This window comes from Lepidochelys kempii, chromosome 3 (assembly GCF_965140285.1).
Source record: "Lepidochelys kempii isolate rLepKem1 chromosome 3, rLepKem1.hap1, whole genome shotgun sequence".
NCBI lineage: Eukaryota > Metazoa > Chordata > Testudines > Cheloniidae > Lepidochelys > Lepidochelys kempii.
In genome coordinates this window covers 132,021,385-132,041,870 of record NC_136382.1, presented here as the reverse complement: position 1 = coordinate 132,041,870, position 20,486 = coordinate 132,021,385, and the positions used below count along the sequence as shown (strand labels likewise).

General features: G+C 43.2%; 1 protein-coding gene across 2 annotated transcripts; it reads right to left on the bottom strand.

Annotated features, from left to right (window-relative positions):
- Positions 1–856: 856 nt before the first annotated feature.
- CCSAP (centriole, cilia and spindle associated protein) lies at positions 857–20,138 on the bottom strand. 2 transcript variants are annotated; one of them, XR_012158145.1, is made up of 4 exons: positions 19,726–20,138; positions 9,701–9,969; positions 6,903–7,329; positions 4,995–5,061 (listed from the first exon to the last, which is right to left on the bottom strand). XR_012158145.1 is itself a non-coding variant. In XM_073338057.1 (3 exons), exons 1-3 carry the CDS (start codon positions 20,063–20,065, stop codon positions 4,888–4,890), a joined length of 783 nt encoding a protein of 260 aa, XP_073194158.1. In that variant the 5' UTR covers positions 20,066–20,138; the 3' UTR covers positions 857–4,887. The 2 variants fall into 2 exon arrangements, 1 of the variants encoding a protein (XP_073194158.1); XM_073338057.1 differs by lacking the exon at positions 6,903–7,329 and having other exon boundaries at positions 857–5,061.
- Positions 20,139–20,486: the final 348 nt, after the last annotated feature.

Here is a 20,486-nt window from a genome sequence, read left to right as displayed (position 1 = left end):
TCAACCTGAAGCAAATACTCACCAGCAACCACATACCACACAACAGAACCACTAACCCAGGAACCTATCCTTGCAACAAAGCCCGTTGCCAACTGTGCCCACATATCTATTCAGGGGACACCATCAAAGGGCCTAATAACATCAGCCACACTATCAGAGGCTCGTTCACCTGCACATCCACCAATGTGATATATGCCATCATGTGCCAGCAATGCCCCTCTGCCATGTACATTGGTCAGACTGGACAGTCTACATAAAAGAATAAATGGACACAAGTCAGATGTCAAGAATTATAACATTCATAAACCAGTCAGAGAAGACTTCAATCTTTCTGGTCACGTGATTACAGACATGAAAGTTGCTATATTACAACAAAAAAAACTTCAAATCCAGACTCCAGCGAGAAACTGTTGAATTGGAATTCATTTGCAAAATGATACAATTAACTTAGGCTTGAATAGAGACTGGGAGTGGCTAAGTCATTATGCAAGGTAACCTATTTCCCCTTGTTTTTTCCTACCCCCCCACCCCCCCAGATGTTCTTGTTAAACCCTGGATTTGTGCTGGAAATGGCCCAACTTGATCATCATACACATTGTAAGGAGAGTGATCACTTTAGATAAGCTATTACCAGCAGGAGAGTGGGGAGGGGGGGAAATATTTTTTCATGCTTTGTGTGTATATAAAAAGATCTTCTACACTTTCCACAGTATACATCCGATGAAGTAAGCTGTAGCTCACGAAAGCTTATGCTCAGATAAATTGGTTAGTCTCTAAGGTGCCACAAATACTCCTTTTCTTTTTGCGAATACAGACTAACACGGCTGTTACACTGTTTAAATCAGAGTCTAAGCCATTTAACAATCACTCAGTTTTATTCACATGTACAAGTTGACATAGTGTTAAATACAAATACAGAAGCTCTAAAAACAAAATACTGTTTAAAAACATTCTAAAAAAAGTCACATATTGCTTCAAGCTTAGATGGTATTTTCCCTATAGTTCTTAAAGTGAATTCAGTGCTCACAAAAGCTAACAAAACAGCATGAGGCAGCTTTCCCTCCTTCTACCCCTATTTTTAGAGGAGCTAACTGTAGAGTTGAGGGTCAGGCTCCATTTATGGCTTTGCTGCTGAGTGATCTAGGAATGGACTGAAACCAACAATTCATTGCACGTAGATCCTCAGATTAACAACTTGTGGTCACTATAACCATTTGTCCAACTCAGAGAGACTTTCAATGCTGGTGCATTACATTATAAAATTTATATATTTAAAGACAGATGTACTTTTGCCAGGATGAAAAATTGGATGGTGTACAGCTGCTGCCTCAATTAAAGTGGATCAAAACAAGTTACTAGGAATACAAGACTGTTCATTATAAGTCAAATTTGGCTCTACAGCTAGACAATGTACCTTTCAGCATCTTACACTGAAATTTAGATAATTACAGGATGCAAGGAAGATGTGACAGCATGATTCAACACAAGCATGCTACTCTATTGTATAAAGCCATTCTTTTACAGTTTTCATTGCAACACTGTACACAAAGTACACCAAACTAGTCTTCATAGAACTTGTGAAGTTGACAAACTGCAGCATTGTATTAGTGAAATCTATTGAGTGTCACATAATGCTGTTAAGTATCTGGTGAATGAAGGGACACCCTTCAGAGTTTTAGTGAAGACTTAGCAAAAATACTATGAAATATTTACCACAAAGTATAATAAACACAAGTCTTGTCTTCAAAACGAGGGTTCATTAAGCTGGTAGATTTACTTTTTCTTTAAAATCAACTCAGTGCAAGACAAGCTTCTGTCTCCTCTAAACAGAAGGTTGGGACATTTAGTCTAGCTAGATGTTTTTAAGTTTCTCATCTAAGAGAGAGTGCTTCAGCGAATCCATCTCTAATGCAGGCCGCAAGTGTTGTGACTGATGTGTTTATTTTCAAAAGGTTATCTTGAAGAGTCAGAGAAGGATCAGCAGCTTTCCCAATTAAAAAAAAAGTCTTCAGGAAAAACCTGCCTCTCAACTCAGGCTTTACCTGAGTTACCAAAATGTCAGTCAATGCACATAATTCAGTGCCGTTTTTAGCCACAGCCTTGTACTGCAGAACCATCCAACTGACAGGCATACGACCTGATTTTGTGACACTACTGCCTTTTAGCAAGTTAGCCAACAGCTGTTCCTGTCAAAACGAACTTGGCCAGAGGGTGAAAACAGAACAAGCCCTTTAAAAAAAAAAGTCAACGAAGAGAAACTGATGCTGTAGCTTAGGTAGGGCATAAACCTTATATAGGATATTTAAACAAATCTACTGAATCTTTAAATACTAGAAGACCAAGGCAGTAGTTTGGCTGATTTGATATCTGCACTGAAAGTATGGAACAAAAAGACTGAACATTAGGTACTTCAGAATATTCCAGCAAAGCCAGAGATGCACCCAATGTTCTGAGTAAAAGCAGTTTTTAGAGAAGGCAGTGGAGAAACGGGCACCACCACTTTTGTTTATCCAATGCAGTTGTTAGTATAGGGCTATTGGAGCTTCTGTGCTGCTGTCTGCGGGGAGATAAATTAACCCTGAGAACAGAAGAGGGCATTTGGAACTAGACCATGTTTTCAGCAGCTGTATCTTGAGGGAAAGTAAACTAGGCCCCAGATAGTGGAAAGATGTCAAGTTAAGTTAAAAATTTGACATGCAGTGGACTAGGATGGCCTCAATACTGTGCACTGATCTGGAGGAAGGGAGATCTACTAAGCAGCTCAATTTTAGTCAATGTTACTGGCCACAAATAAAGTTACAGAATATTTTCAATTGTAAGCAAATGGTGCGTCTATTAAAAAACCCTTTAGTGACTAGTTTTAGAAGGCTAGGCTTTTAGAAAGTTGTATAAAATCTATTAGGTGTTTTGATTCCTTTTTGTAATTCTATTGTAAGTGAAAAGTTTTTAAAGCCAGAAAATGAGGCCATGTCTTAGTGTTATTAAAATACAGGAGGATTTAATAAGTTAGTTTTAATTATCTCTGGCCTCAGTGACATACAACTTTCAAAATATTATTTAGCCTAATAGTAACCATTTAAACTTAAATATTACTGAGCAAGCATGGCTTTCAATTTGGCTAGTTTCAGCCAGCCTTTCATTGAGGAAAGCCTGACTATTCTAGACTGAGTCACACCAACTCCTATATTACTACTAACCTTAGATTTTTGGATTCCAGTTTACTTATTGCCATTTGTTTACTTTACTTTCTGCATTTCACTACAGTGAAGTTAAGCAGACTGCTCAAATGCATTAAGCACACAGTTACAACACTTCCAATAATAGGGGCATAACATTTCTCATAACAGATTTTAAAAGTTTTGTTTAAAACAATCTGAAATGTTAAGTGTAATCAAGCTATGTCAAAAGCGGTCAGTGATTCCAAAGCAGCCTGTAAAAGAATGAACCTCAGAACTATTACATTACCACCACCGCACTTCAAAGAGATCTCAAAAAGCGTGCAACTAACTATTGCAAGGATCTGTTTAAGCTCACATTTACTACAAAACTAAAAATTCCATTTAGAACTACTGAGTAAAGAAACAAATTGAGGAGCCAACCTCAATTACTGGCAGTCCTACATTGTACAAAAAACAGATCCACCAAGTAAAAATAGTCAAGAGATTTCATTAGTCTCCAGTTACTAAGGAGTTTGTTTTCCTTTCCCCTTGGTAGGGAGTTACGAATGCGCCTCCAGGACAGATATGACCCCATGAAAACTTCATTTGCAAATGTTTATCAAAATTGTTCTGCAAATCTAAAACCTCAAAGTATTATTAACCATACTAAACCAAATGGAATGCATACCAGTGAAATACTCTCTCCACTCTCCAGATACAAACGTTAAAAATAAACAAGACTAATGAATTGGCTGGTGTCTGGTCAATGAAGTGTATTTTGAAATATATACAGTCTTCATTGAGAGGCTGGTATTGAAATAATTAAGCACAAAATGGGTGTTTTTACTAACTCAGTATGATGGTATCAGGTCAAGACTGGTACAGCAAGCAACTGTCTATTGACCAACAGCCATCAGATAATGATTGTCAACATCCATCATTTGGTGTAATAGTCACAGTAATCGCAAATTAATCCTGTGACTTCTCACTTGGAAAATAAGTCACCACAATAACTAGATCATATTAATCTATTCCACTGACATTTTAAAAAACAGCAATGAAACTCAATTGAAGAATATCTGCATGATTCACTAATTACTGAAAGTTTAGACAAATATCAAGTATTTAAAAAAGTCTCCACTATATAATAGACAATCCCTAACAGCTGTTTTCATGAGCCCAGTATTCATTGGGTCTCAGATTATTGTGTACCAGAGCCACTAGCTTCCAGGTTAGATATTGGAGTCTACATGGTATTTTGGACATGTTGAATCAAGTATTTTAAATAATGCAATGCAACATACATCACACCCTACGAAAGGTTTCCAACACATCACTATGATCACATGATTTGGGAGTCAAAAAAGGGGGGGGGTCTTTTTATAGGGGCAGTTGAAAGTTTGTGAAATGAACCAATTCTATAAAAGATTTTGTAAAAATTCACTTAGACTTTCAGTATTTTGAAATTGTCTCAAAAGGTTCATTGAAATGCCTCTTAAAAAGACTTCAGAAAAGGAGAAATATTTAAAAATTTAAGGAACTATATTTAAAAACATCTTCAAATGTTATGGCTCCAGCTCTACGCTCTACTGATGAGGTAGGTAGCCAAAATACAAACAAACATTGTAACAGACTGCTGGAAACCCCCTATAAAAACCTTGCATAAGTAGTTTGCACCAATGTCCTGATTTAATATAAATATTTGAGAGATGTCCAAGCAAGGTTTGATTCACCGAGCTCTTGCCGAGTAGCATCTCATGTACTCTGTCATCCAGGGATTATCTGGCGGGGAAGGCTTTACTCTCCAGGTTTGATCCACATCTGTAGAGTGCACTCGCCTTTGAGACAATTTCCTTTTCTCCACTTGCCTTCTGTTCTTTGCTCGTAGTGCAGACTCATGAATCTATCAAGAATTTAGAATTACAGTCAATTTTGTGGAAAAAGTAAGAAGTCTAATTTTTATTCAAGAAAACAAAGTTGTTTAAAAATTTATCCTCAACCTTCACTCCCCAAGCCAACAAGGGAACAATTTGATTCCCCATTACTACAGGATTCCAAAGAGATTATAGAACAGCCTGGGGTAAATATGTTGCTGCCACTAATCACAAAAGGGAGGTATTTTAGTGTTTGTGGTCTCAGATTAGATTAAACTGAACTTTACAAAACAATTGGGATTTCCACCCTCACTCTTTTTCCTCCCTTCATGATTTCACTCCAAGGTAGAGTTGAGGTTGCTTGGTAGCTTTGAGTTTGCATTTCCATACCTTAACATGTTTGAATCTGTGACGCGTAATCCTAACTGAATTTCCTGCATTTGCAGTGCTTTTTTTTAAGAATTACAACACCCCTGTAATTTTATCTTACCCTTAAAATACAGTTACAGTCGAGTATATCTTTAACTTAATTTTCCCCTTCCTTTTGGAAATTTTCGTTTTTAAAAATTCATACGTAAATACCAAAACCCAAAAGAATGCAATCATAAGATATTTCTATTGATCTGAAGATGAATTAACAAGCTTATTTTTATTTTAACTTAAGGGCAGCTTCACCAGTACACCACAGCAGTCCTTAACGTTCAAAGCATACTGTACTTACAAAATTGATCCTTAGTTTGCAACTGACATATTGGTTTAAAGGGCAGTGTTTGGGAGACCAAAAGTATCTAAGTGAGAGAAATGGGAGCGAGCCCCCAAGTCCCAACATCTGGGCCTGCACTCCTTCCTCAGTTATCCCAACAGTGCTCCTTCTGTGCATAGCAGAGCCCTAGGGAACCTTTCAAACACTGACGCCCAAGTTAGTAGGCTGTTGGAGAACCTTGAAGGAGGAGGTGTCAAGTCTCCCTCATACTAATGAGTCAATACAATCAATAGAATGATCGCATGCAAGTAAACTGTAGAGTAAGGCTGACGGTTGGCTTGAGTTGCAGCCAGTGTGAACGGCCCCACTTCAGAGTCCCTTGAGCTGTTGAACTGACCCTGTAGAATCATAACAGTTAGATACGGTAATTAAATGTAGCTTAATTACAGCTTAATTTCTTCAAATATAATTATGCACAAGATTTCCATGAGCTTTAACTATATGGAAAATTAAGAGTGTTATTCTATTCCTAACATCATTCAGGAAAAAAGAAAGACTAACAGTGGGTCCTAAGAAATTTTTGCTGTAGTTAATTTTAAAACTCAAACTAACTGATTTGCTTGTACATTTTAAAAGAATGTCATGGTATACTTGAGTGCTATAGGCTCAGAGCATTTTTCACAAATCAAAGATAATCTCAGTGTAAGAGCAAGACAGAACTCAACCTTAACTATGGACTCACAACCAGCATCTCCATAATTTGGCCAGCATCCATGAGTACCCCAAGATTAGCCTAATAAGGTTCTACATTCTACAGGATAGACTAAGGAACATGCTGTAGAAGAGAAAAAACAAGCAAGCCTTTTTTATATTAAGAATGATTAATATGTGGACTTCCAAAAAGTTGATTTGGGGGATCATGCAGGCTGCTATGCAATAAAATACACATTTGCACCTATTTTCAGTGGCATTGGTCATAGTCAGCCTCCTCCCCATCCCAAAAACCTGTGGAACTATGGTTCTGGAACACATGTATTCAAGAACAAAGTGATACCATATCCCAGCAGATCTAAGTGGCAATAGTTACACCTAATTAAAAGGCAACATGACTGTACATAAAGGCCTTGTATGTAGAGAGATTATGCAGCTGCACAAACCACTACCCACTTGCAGCTGTTTGATCATAAGCCTTCAGAAACATCTGCTTTTTCATGAAGAGTTCTGGAAGAAAAGCTAGTCATCCCAGGTCTGCATGATGTGATCCCACCAATCCGTGCTTGTAGTCCTGCTCCAGAAGGATCAGCCTACATATGGGTAATCTGCGACTATGACAATAGGCATGAGCAGCTTCAGTCAGGTTGCAGCTGCCATATCTGTGACCCTCTGCCAAGAGATGCCATCAGTAGGACAATTACCGCTGCCAAAACATCCATCAGTGTATCTCAGATACTCTGCCCAATTCCCAAAATAGGAGAGAGTGTGAGCTGGAGAAGGTCTTCCTCCAGTGCTGGATCCAAGTTGCAGACCCAAATGGCTTGCCTGAATGCATTGGTAGGCTCCAGTCAAGTTCCACAGGATGGGCAGAGACGTTCTCCTGCAATACATAAATGACCCAAGCCCTAGAGTGTCTGTAGCTACCTAGGGTGCTGAGAAACCTGGGATATGCCCCAGAAACCTCAATGTCTGACTCTGGTCTAACTCTGGTCTCTGTATGCAGTGTGGATGCATCAGCATGCCTGAGAGACTCGCATAGCAATGCAATGTGGACATTTGCGTGAGAGCTTGGAAAGAATGGGTCCCAAAGACCCAGGTGTGCTATGCAGCATAGCCATACCCTTGGTCCACTGTCATGGGACATCAGGACTTGACATACTACGATGATGTAAAACCTAGTCTTTGTGCACCAAAACACACCCGTTGACTTGAGCAGGAGTTTTGGGTGAACAAGGAATAAAGGGCTCAGGCCCAAACAAGGTCAAGGTCAGCCATTCTGTAAGATAGTGTGTTACAACAGTCAGAAGTGTCACCATTTTGGAATAATGAGTTGTTCTTCAGACATAATAATATTTTACTATCCAGCAATACTATCAGGTTCAACATTTACAACTTCATAATGTTACTCAGCTTCCAAGGGACTGACGCAGAGGGATTCACTCATCAATAGCTGAGCCACTTATTTCTAGGCTTGAGCTTGTCTACCTGTCTGTTTGCTTTGGGACACTTGCTGCTAACTGCCCACTTCTGATCGACTTTCAGTTATGGAGTTCAGACCGTGGGGGTACATTTATTTCATCCACTTTGTCTTATTTCAGCACTACTGGAAAAAAAAAAAAAAAAAAAAGAACTATGCATTAATCAGAGGCTGCACCAAGGGGTCATTTAGTCTGGAACCTTTCAAAGCGATTGGCAGTTTAGAAATTAGGGGACATTTAAAGCTTCTATCTGCACATCTATGTCAGTCAGGGGGTGTGAAAAAACCACACCCCTGATTGACCAGATATGCAGACAAAAGCCCCGGTATAGACACAGCTGTACTGACAGAAGCGTGTTTCTGTTGGCATAGCTATCATCATTTGGGTGGGGGTGTTCCCATACCAGCATAAAAACTTGTCAGCACAGGCTGTGTCTACACTCGGGTAGGCTGCAGCAGTATTCTTAGATCCAACCAAAACCAGCTACAGATTTATTCACTAGTTTTCTTACAGTAGAAGTAATCTGTTTGCTTGAAACATTAGTGATGGGACCAAAGTATTGGTCCAAGTTCATTTGGATTCTTCAGACAGGAGACTTTGATTCTTCATAAGCAGTTGCTCTCCCCACCCAAGTTCTATAATGAGACATTATCATGTCCAATGACAGATAATTGACATCTACATAGATAACAGGACCCCATCTTCAGCATCTCACAGGAGCAGGCCCTTAATGAAGAGGGGAAGGGAGGGGAGGGTTGGGATGGGATGTGCGTTCACTATATTATTTGTCTAGGAAGGAGTTTATAAATTATGTACTGTATGACAGAGTGGCACAACCACTACAGTTAAGACCAAAGCATTTTAGTTCTTGTGGTCATCACTGAAATAAAGCCTTGATTGTGAATTTGATTTTCTTCAGGGTAGAATTAAGGTAGGTTGTGTTCCTTGTTTGAAGAGTGCAACCTTAACTGAATTTCCTGGAGTTTTTTAAATTCTAACATTCTTTAAACGTACCGTGCACCCAAACCATTGGTATGACTCCAACCTTAGAGTTTGAATTGAAATGTATATAAAGAATGTATGCATTTACACACTGGGGCAAAAGGTGAAAGCCAATGAAAGGAAAGGCATCTATTAGAAGAGCCATTCTGATGTCCTTAGGACAAGATTTTCCTAAAGCAATCAGTGATTTTGGGTGCCTATGTTTTTAGATGCCCAGTTTGTCACCTCAACAACCTGAGTTTCAGAGGGTGGGTACTTAACACTACCTGACAGTCAGGCCTGCAGGATGTGCAAGTGGGCACCCAAATATTTTTAGGAAGTGACTGATTTTTTGCTTCTTAAGCCTTAACGTTGCATTCATAGGGCAGGGGACACCTACTGTTTAACTGAAAGAACACGTTACACAGAACTCAATTTTCCTAAACTTGGAAAAGATAAGTCCAAGTGAGTCCTGTAGGATTCAAGCCTGGAGCTCTAGAGAATTTAGGTATTTCAAATCTAGTGTCTCCCAGTCCACCACTCCCAAAGTGTCATTCCTTCTGACTAATACAGAGTGACAAAATAGCATAGCACAACTAAGCGAGGAAAACTTTTCAAGACATTAATGCCCCAAAGAAGTCCTGGATGCAGGTTAAAGAAGATTATAACATTGGTAACTAGTAACAATAAGAGGATAGTGAATTTTATTTATGGATAATCAGTATTATTCCTCTTTCTCTATAGATGTGGGGGAAACTAAACTGTAAAAAAATATTTGAATGTTTTGCTTACTTCATGTGCTGAAGCAGAAGCACAGACGTTGTGAGTTTTCTGGCTCCCTGTATCTGTACGTTTTTCTCCCCAGCCATATAAAGCAAATGGATGTTTATGCTCCTTTGCTGCATCTGTCCTTTGAGGACTTTTAGCTGATCTTCGATCTTTCTGACTGGACAAGGCACTTCGACTTGGATGTTGTCCTGTACGGCTGGTTGATTTGTCAGTTTCTTTTACCAAAGTCTGTTCTGCATCTTTTTCTTGGTTGTCTCCCTCTGTTTCTTTCTCTAAGGAGAAAATAAGAAAGCAGTTTGACTTTAAAACATTTAGCGACAAAGACTGCATATATATACATGCCTGAACAACAGTTAAAAAAAAAAATCATCTCTTCTTGAAGTTGTATTGAAAGATAAAAAGGAACAGTCTGCAGTTGCATGACTGCAGATACACCCCCATTAAGTCTCATTTATACAAAACATCTTCCCCTCATTAGTGTCAGACTGGCATAAGGAGTATGCTAGTCATTTTGTAGTTTTGGACATCAAGTATCAAATACTTAAAACAAGTGCATTCAATATAAGCGCGTGACCAAAGCCACCTAGCAGCACTTGACGGCTGTCACGGTACTCAGTCTATCAGCAGCATTTCCACCGACTCCCTAGCCTACCTATTCCATCTTCTTGCAACTTTTTTCAAGTAGTTAACAAATATGTGGACATATGGCATTTAAACTCTACCAGGCACACTGAAGATAGCGACAGATTTGATCAGAGTATGTGAAACAGGACCTCACGCTTAATTTGGGCTTCCTCATGTGAAAGCTTTCGTGTTTCCTGATTACACACTTTTGCCAACTGTATCCTGCTGATATTTCCATGGGAAAAAACGCTTCCCAAAATAGCTTTCTGTAAGTGTCCCACTTAACACACTGTGCCATGCTTGACGCAGAGCCTATAATACTGCTTTCTGCAGATTCCTTTCAAAACACCAAAAGTCAACAGGGTTATATTTTTCCCCAGGTATTTGAGGGTTTGTTCTCTTTTTGCTGATGACGTTTTAAGTAAATTATTTTACACAAGTGTACTTAATATGGAATCAAAAGAATGGCCAGCAAATTCAACTGTCCAGCACTGCAGGACTTCAGTGTTAGAGAAGCCATCTTGCTCCTGAAAATCAAGTTTTATTTAGTTTCACAACCTGCCTTTGCAAGAAAAGTTAGACTATCCCTTGCCTTCAGATTACCTGAGCTTAGTTAGAAAGTCTATGCTCATTCTCCCCTACCTCCATCGGATCACGAACATTCAAACTGAGCCCCAGCCTCCAGCATGCCCAACTGTGTACACTGCTCCATCATACTCCACTCTAATTGGCAGCTCTGCTCTAGTGTTCACCTCATTCTTCCACCTCCACAGCTGTTTATTGTGCTCCACTTCCTCTCAGACATCCCCCACTCAGACTGCCAACTCATTGCTGTTGTCCCTGATGTTACCCATCCGTTGACCATGCACAGTGGGAAGGAAAAGTGACACTTTAGAAAAGCAGTTCGATACTCGTCCTGAGTGGACACTAGGATTTCTCCCCAGCCTGGTCAGCACAGTTCCAAAGAGCGTTCTACGTGCGTTCAAGAAGGGCCTTTCAAGGTTCTATCTGTGACACAGACCCCTGGTTCACAGTACACAGATGAATTAACTGTTAGAAAGTTTGCTCAAATGCCAGAAGGCTTCCCTCTTTCTTGTAAGAAAACAAAACCATTTCCATCCCAGAAAATGAACCCTCCCCCCCCAAAAAATCCTTGTGTAGTTCTCCCTGCCTTGAGTTGTTATATTTTGCCCAGACCAGTAACAAATATGTATAATGAAAATTTCTTTGAAATTTACAGTAAAAGCCAAACGGTTTTAAAAGTTAATGACAAAAATATTAGGGCACAAGAGGAGATTATGAAAGGACCTTAGAACAGACTATTCTGCGAGTTCTACTTTAAATAAAAGTCATTTTTCTGTTATGAAGACACAGTGATCACAATGTAAATCAAAGTACTGCTATCATGCTGGTGGTCTCTATGCCCAAATGCAAGCTAACCCCCTACCCCCAAGCATCCAGTTTTAAACTCCACAATGGCACCTGGTGGGCAGTGGCACATACATCCCTCACCCCAAGACTCATGAACTTATGCCAGGTTTGCGCTGTAGAGCAGACTGGGAGCTTGCCTTCCATTCCCGTTCTCCAGATGCCAACACTATGCACAGAGATCTACCCTCAAATCAGGAGGTGCGAGCAAGCCAATAAAAAAAATTCATCGAGATCAGAAAATTTAATGGAGTATTTTGGCTTTAAAATGTGTATGGGTATCTCTTTACCTTCAACCATAGTTTAGGCAGAGCTCCTATTGGACCCAACTTTCAAAAGCAAGCTTATGATTTCACTGAGCATGTAAACTCTAGTACAGTTTGGGTACTTAGCTAGCGCAGGAAAAGGCAGTCACGTAAGAGGAAATAGTCAACGTTATTTTTAGGCTTGGTGGTTTTGGCCATAGGTTGTCACCACAGCTTGCCAGCTTTTTCAAAGACACCATCTGCCCACTATGAAAATTAAGAACACAAATTCTGTAGCCAATAGAGATGAATTGCCTGGGAAGTGGGATAGCATATGCAAACATATGGTGTCCAATTATTACTATTTCTTAGCACTTTTAAACACCATGTGAAATGGGAAAATTCATCTAGCTTGAGGTTGGAGTAGCTAGTGGACTGGGGAAGTCAACGGGGGTTGGGGGGTGCGGAGGGGGAATTTAAGAAAGTTACCAAAAGAAGAAACAGATTCAGTAATATACTTGCCTGCAAAGCTTCACAAACAAAAGGGCAGCATGGAAGACTACAAGAAGGTAGGGGTGAGAGAAAGAATATCCTCCATACACATGGAGTACAGGATGCAGAGTCTGTAGAGTGCAATTCCCACAGTCAACAGCAGTCATTCTTCCCTGCCTCTTCTCCAGCACAGTGCTATCATCAGGTCAACACCTCTTTAAGCCACTTGACTGTGAATTGGGTCACACTACAGCTACACAGCATTTGAATAATTCTCCAGCACAGGCCTTGTCTGCACAAGAACCTGCACCAGTAAAAATTACACTTAATAAAACCGAGTCCTCATGTTAACACATCCATATGTTGTAGGAGGCAACAGGGGATTCTTTAAGGAGGATGAAAAGTGAGCCATCAATCTGTATCCATCAGTGCCATCAACACCTCCACACCAGAACCTTGTTTATGACCTGTATCTAATGAGTCAGTGTGGTGCAGTTGCTAAAGTGGTTTATATTCTGGGATGTACTAACAGGTGTGTGTGTGTGTAAGTAAGACATGGGAGGTAGCTGCCTGCTTAGCACTGGAGTACTGTATCCAGTTCTGGGGGCCACACTAAGATAGATATGGAAAAATTGGAGAGAGTCCAGAGGTGATTAGCAAAAAAGTGATAAAGGCTTTAGAAAACCTGACCTATGAGGAAATGTTTAAAACCTGGGCACGTTTAATCTGGAGAGAAGACAACTGAGTGAGGACCTGATAAGTCTTCAAATACGCTAACAGCTGTTGATCAATTGATCTCCATGTCCACTGAAGATAGAATCATAGAATATCAGGGTTGGAAGGGACCTCAGGAAATCTAGTCCAACCTCCTGCTCAAAGCAGGACCAATCCCCAATTTTTGCCCCAGATCCCTAAATGGCCCCCTCAAGGATTGAACTCACAACCCTGGGTTTAAGCAAGCCAATGCTCAAACCACTGAGCTATCCCTCCCCCCTTGGGACGAGAAGTAATGGGCTTAATCTGCAGCAAGGGATATTTAGGTTAGCTATTAGGAAAATCTTTATAACTAGAAGGGAAGTTAAACATTGGAATAGTCTTCTAAAGGAGGTTGTGGAATTCCAGTCATTGGCGTTTTTAATGAACAGGTTAGACAAACATCTGTCAGAAATAGTCTAGGTATACTTGATCCTGCCTCAGCACAAGGGGCTGAACTAAATGACAGATCCCTTCCAGCCCCACATTTCTATGATTCTATAGAACGTGTAATGTGGATGCAGACCATGTTAAGGAAAGAAACAGTTTTCAAGTTAGTTGACAAAGGCCATGCAGAAGGAATCTTTATTTGGCACTCCAACTCTTGTGTTAAGTGGCTCCCTTCCAAATGAACATAAGCCTGTGTGACAACTTTCTATGCGATAAGTTGTAAGACGTGCACTAACCAGCACTGAAATCTAAATAGGACTTATTTCTTCAGGAAAGACTGCTACACAAAAGGACCAAGGAAGAAGCAGTAGTCCCCATAAGTGTCGCTGCAACAGTGAAATATTCCTAAATTAGAACAAGAAGTGCTAACCACAAGCAATGCACAAATCTCACAATAGCCATACAAAAAAAGGCACAAGATTTTTAGTACAAAATTAAACTAATGAATAAAGTTGCAGTCTTAGCTCTTAAACAAAAATTAAAAAAAAAAGAGAAATGCATAGTACATGATAAACAAGCACATCTTCTTGTAAGACCCTATCATATAACTGCAGTGTGTGGGTGGATGTCAGTCACAAAGCTTGGAAGAGCTAAGTAAAGAAAATGCTGATATTTAGCTACCCACACAGAACTTCTAATTAAATTGTTCAAGAGAAGTGACTGGAAAGTGTAGATACTACCTCTTCATAAATTTTCCTCTCCTTGTGCTTTGAAAATACCCAGCATAACAGTTCACAGTATGACCAGAGAAGAGGGACTTTTCCTTAAACAAAAAAAAACACACGCACAAACAACTTATTCTGCCTTTATCGAGATGCTAAAAATCTCATTTGAAAAATTATGTTTCAGATTCTCTTGCTAAGGCTCATGAGTGCATGAACAGTTGCCACAAAAGGATGTCATGTAGTCAGTCATGGCAAGTTAGCAGGAACCATAGGGGTGTGTTTTTCTGGAAACCAGCACATCTTGTGAGAAGTGTGTGTTGCTTATTTGCATCATGTCAGCCTCGTGTGACAGGTTGTTTTCATCACTCAAAAGCCCTCCAAGCAGTTTTAAGGTGATGGCATCTCAAAGTGTTGGTTCATATAGTTCCCCAAAACATAAATTAGATGTTAATGTAGGGCTGCGTGCACCTCTAAATTAACAAGATGTGTATACCAACTTCTGCACTACATTGCAGCAAAGTATTCCATTGGAACAAATATCAGCGCTAAGACTGATGTTTGTAGAATATTTGCCTCTGCTCCCCAGGACGTTCCTGCTAGCTTCTGGATCAAGGCAGTGCAGGAGGAGATCTTTTCTTTAAGTGTTCTAGATGGGAACGATATGTTAGACTATGGTGCAATTTGACTCCTAAATGGGTGTCAACCGGCTGGAAAGGGAATGAACAATCCTCAACACAGATTGTAAGGGGCTGATTGGTCTGATGATGGAAAGTTGTGGCCACTATTTTAGATTCACTTAGTGTAAGTAGCCAAAGCATTCATGTCCTGGCTAAGCAACCCTTGGATATCGTGTAGATCAGAGGTGGGAAAACTACAGCCCGCGGGCCACATCCAGCCCATGGGACCGTCCTACCTGGCATTTGAGCTCCCAGCCGGGGAGGCCAGCCCTGGCCCCTCCCCGGCTGTTCCTTCTCCCCCACAGCCATGCCGCTGTGTGGACAGCGCTCTGGCCCACCATGCCTGTAGTGCTGCTTGTGCCCGCCCACGTCCCAGGCTTTCCAATAAGCCCGTCCTGCTGCTCTGAGCGGCATGGTTAGGGGGTGGGAAGCAGAGGGAGGCAGGGTTGGATAAGGGGCAGGAGGCCCTGGGGGGCAGTCGGCATTTCTGCGGGGGGGGGGGAAGTGGCACACGTGTGGTCAGAAGACAGGGAGCAGGGGGAGTTGGATAGAGGGTGGGATCGGGGGGTGGTCAGGGGACAAGGAGCAGGGTTGGATGGGTCAGAGGTTCTGAGGGCAGCAGTCAGGGGATGGGAAGTGGGAGGGGGCGGGGCCAGGCTGTTTGGGAAGGCACAGCCTTCCCTATTGGGCCCTCCATACCGTTTCAGAATCCTGATGTGGCCCTCGGGCCAAAAAGTGTAGACAGTTACCCACATCAGCGAGGGAGATCTACATATATGTACTTATTCTGTCACTCCCCTGCTGTGGGGAAAAACTCTAGCAGCTCCCTGCCACAGGGAAAGGCTCCAGCCACGGGGTAAGGCTCTGGCAGCTCCCCTCTACCAGAGTTTTTCCTCACTGCCTCCCCATACCAGAGCCTTTTACTGTCATGCGTAGGTACACACGGTAGTGTCAACACAGCCTGATTTCACAACAGCACATAGCTACACACACCATTGATGGTGGTATGTGGCATAGAGATACTCTAAAGATACAATGTTCTCAGAACTCCAGTAACTAGCATGTAGCTTTCCTTGCTGCTGCTTTTTGCCACAGAACCTGCTTATGTAATTTTAAAGATACACGGATACCATAGCAACAATTTACATAAGTAGCTGTGAATCAGGAGAAGAGTTTGTTTCTTTAAAGATACTCCACAAATGCCGCAGTTACAGTTTCCCACTAGCCAGGGTCATCACAACACGTGATTTACAGTCATCAATGTACCTGGTACTTCAATACCATATTCACTTTACAAAAAATGCTGCAAGAATAGTGGTGTTAAAAGGAATACGTGGAACTTCTGTGGTTAAAGCGTTTCACCTCACAAAGCACTTAATAGTATAGATGCCCTAATACATCCATATACATAGTATGACTGCTTATCACATCTTCTATTTTGAGTTTCATATTTTTACTTAATTTACATGTTATTATATTGTAGATCTGTCAGAGTCCGACTTTGAGGCACAGTAACTCCTCGCTTAACGTTGTAGTCATGTTTCTGAAAAATGTGACTTTAAGCAAAATGATGTTAAACGAATCCAATTTCCCCATAAGAATTCATGTAAATAGGGGGAGTTAGGTTCCAGGGAAAAAATTTTCACCAGACAAAAGACACATACATACACACAATTTTTAAGCAATTTAATACTGTACACAGCGACGATGATTGTGAAGCTTGGTTGAGGAGGTGAAGTCAGAGGGTGGGATATTTCCCAGGAGGTGCCTTAGTGCTAAATTATGAACTAGCAATCAGCTGAGCCCTCAAGAGTTAACCCATTGTTGTTAATGTAGCCTCACAAGCTACAAGGCAGCAGAATGAAGGGAGGGGAGACAGCATGGCAGACAGAGAGAGACACACACCATGTGAAAGAGATGCGCATTGCCCCTTTAACTACGCTGGCTCCACTCTGAGTACACTGCCTTTTTAAGTAGATCAGCAAGTTGAGACAGAAGCTGCTATCAGGAAGCTCTCTCTGTCCTGAGCCCGGTCCCTGTCCTGTCCCCACCCCTGCTCTATGGAAATGGGATAAGCTGGGTGCAGGAGCAGGGAGGAGGGGGACACCCTGACATTAGTACCACCCCCCGCCCACACACACACCCCCCAAGCAGGAGGCTCCAGGGAGCAGCTCCAAGGCAGAGGGCAAGAGCAGCACATGGCAGTGGAGGGAGGGACAGCTAAACTGCTGGCAACTGATAGCCTGCTGAGCAGCTGCTGCACAGGGAACTTAGGGGAACAGGGAGCTGATAGGGGGGCTGCTAGTCCACCCTGGTTCCAATCCCCCACCAGCTATTGCAAGGGGCTGCTCTTCCTGCAAGCAGTGGACAAAGCAGACAGCTGCCAAACGACATAAGGGAGCATTGCACAACTTTAAACAAGCATGTTCCCTAATTGATCAGCAACAAAACAACGTTAACCAGGACGACTTTAAGTGAAGAGTTACTGTATTGTAGGTGCCAGGTACCCATTCACTGCAATGGGAGATTCTAGTGCTCAGGAACTCCCAAGGATTAGGCCCTATGGTGTCTGCACGAATCACACTTGCACTTGTGTGACTGGCTAGAATACAATACAGTTCAGGAATAACTGAAAGTAGTTACTACACAATGCTGGGTGACAAGAATTGGTAGTGGACAAGGGTCCACACAGCCGGTTATCACAACTAGCACCTGTGTTGGCAGTCTTGACAGAACATAAGCAATGAATGAGCATGAGAATCAGCTGCACTTGCCCTAGAAATAGCCTCTCTGGGGTACGCAAGGCACATCAACAGGGCAGAGCAGGAAGATGTGCACAGATGCTGCCCATATGATGCACAGAGCGCTTCAATTTCCAAGATTATTGTGTTTATGAAACATACCAGACATTCGCTTAATCTGGAATTATATAATTCCCTGAGCTACAAACATACAATACAATGCAATTTAACATCCCATGCTGTTGTTTTTCGTAGTCTTATTATTGCAAGGATAAACTAGAGGATTGTCTATACTTCATTATAGATAGGACTCAAAAGAAAAAGACAGGATTTTTTAAAGAATTATTTACAGTGCCACACCACCAAGATTCATTGTTTTCACAAACCAAAATATTCTCAATATTAAATAAAATCTCTCCACATTTCTAATTTTGGAGTTTTCTAAATATATCACAGTAGCATGTGGACACTGAAAATAAGGTAAAACAAAAAATAAAAGACTCAAGCAGACCAGAGCCTAGGGTACAGTCACTTATACTTGCACTTCCCCATTCCATCCCAAATCACCACCTCTGTTATCAGGAATAAACTTCAACACTGCTCCTGCACCAGGCTCTGAAGGTGGGAAGATTAGAATACAATCTGATCTTTGGCAAACTGTTCTACAGTAATGGACTAGCACCTAAAATACTTTGTCTCCAGCTACCAGTGGCTTCATTCTGGGTTCTTCCAGATCATTAACACAGGGGTCTTGGAGGAGAGTTGGGAACCAAGTGGCAGGCACAGAGGTAGCTTGGTCCAAGCTCTTTAAGAATTATAATTTAATTGAACTCAGAAGCAAGGGGGAAAGCCAGCAAGAAGGTGTGGAAAATTGGTACAGTGTGTTCTTTGGTTAGCCAGGTAAAGGGTATTGAAACCTTACGAAAGGGTATTGAATTATGAAAGTAGGAGTCAACTGCTAGACCAATTAGCTTCCAAGCCAACAATAAGTTAGGAGGCTGCAAGTAACTAGAAATCGCTTGAGCCAGGGAGCTTAAAAAAAACACCTATTTGTGCATCACCCTTGGCAAGCAGGAAAGTTATGTCAAGTGGGGAGACCTACACAGGCAGTTCTTGTAGAATTTAAGCCTTACAAGGAAAAACGTGGGTCATAAAAAAGCCTTCCAAATGGGAACGTAGCATAACCAAAGCAGCATTATCTGTCTGAGCCTACAGGCAGTCCTCCCAACAGGCCCCAGCCAGGAACAGCTTTAAGAATAGTGAAATTAACAAAACCTTCACAGGGCAGCTGCTCTGGGCACCAAATCACCACATTCATGGGCACCAATTCACAGGAGGGTTGGGGTTGTTTGGTTTTTGTTTGCTTGCTCCTGCACCTTTTGCGTGGGGCACTGAAAGCGCTTGCTGCTTTGGGTGACAAGGGACCCGGATCCTCATCAGTTTCAGCGATGCCTTGCGGGCATCAGCCAAGCTGTCAAGAATCACATGATTCTCCTGCTGCGGAAAGCGGTGAGCGACAGCGGAGACCACCATGGCTGGAGGCCCCACCACAAGAGAGACGCAGAGGGGACAGTAACAGATTCTCCGCTCCCCCACCCACGGGCGAGCAGAAAGGCCCGTGTCTTACATCAGCCAGGCCAGGAGCAAGGGAAGGCAGGAAGCGCCTTCCCCTTGCACCACCCAGAGCAGGGATAGCGATGGGGGATTTTAATCAGAAACCCGCTAGTGGAGGCTGCTATGGCCGACGGAGCTGCAGAGTCTGGCAGCTTCCCAGGGGCCGCCCGACGCGCCCAGGAGCAGCCCGAGAGGGGGAGCCGGGCGGTTTGACACCTGCCTCCCACCCTGGCTCTCCCGGCCCGATACCACGGGCGGGGAGCACCTGCCCACGGGCAGTCAGGGCGCGGCCCCTCCAGAGCCGGGCTCCCGCCGCCCCCGGCCCCGCCTGCTACCTACCCGCCGCGCTCAGGGGCTCCGCCAGGCTCGCCTTCCCCGCTACTCCCGGCTCCCCAACGCGGCTGCGGCCGCCGGGACCGGACGCGATTGGCTCTGCCGCCTCCTGCTGCTGCTGCGCGGCCGGGGGGCTGGTGCTGGGGGGCGAGGGGGAGCCGGCGCTGCTGCCGCTGCTGCCCGGCTCCCAGCCGTCCCAGAGCCAGGGCCGGTGCGCCTGCTCCAGCAAGCGGCGGCTGAGGCGGTAGCGCAGCAGCTCCCAGTAGCAGGGGCCGCACGACTCCCACTTGGGCTCCTTGAAGCGCTTCATGTACTCGCTCTTCACGCGGGGCCGCGCGGGCACCATGCCGGGGCCGCTCCCAGGAGCCCGCTCGAGAGACCCCGCTCGGCTTCGCCGCCCCCCACCTCCCGCCGCAAACAGCGCCTAGGCCCGCCCCTCCCGCTGGAACGTTTAAACCCAAACAGCGACGTTCTGTGCCCGCCCCTGCCCTGCTCTGGCCAATCACCGCGGAGGCAGAGCGTCACACTCTCTCTCTCTCTCTTCCCCCCCCCCCCATCCACGTCACAAAGGGGCCCCGTGGAACAGGGCGGAGGGAGAACGCTACAACCTGCCTCTGGCCCCGCACGTTCTCCCTGCCGGGGCTTCCCTCCTACTAGGGCTGTGATGGGGGCTGCAGACACTGTTGTCCCGGCGGGCGTCGGGGCGACTGGGCCCCGTACGGGCTGGAGCAGCGCATCCCCCCATTCCTCCCCCCGTTACAGGCGGG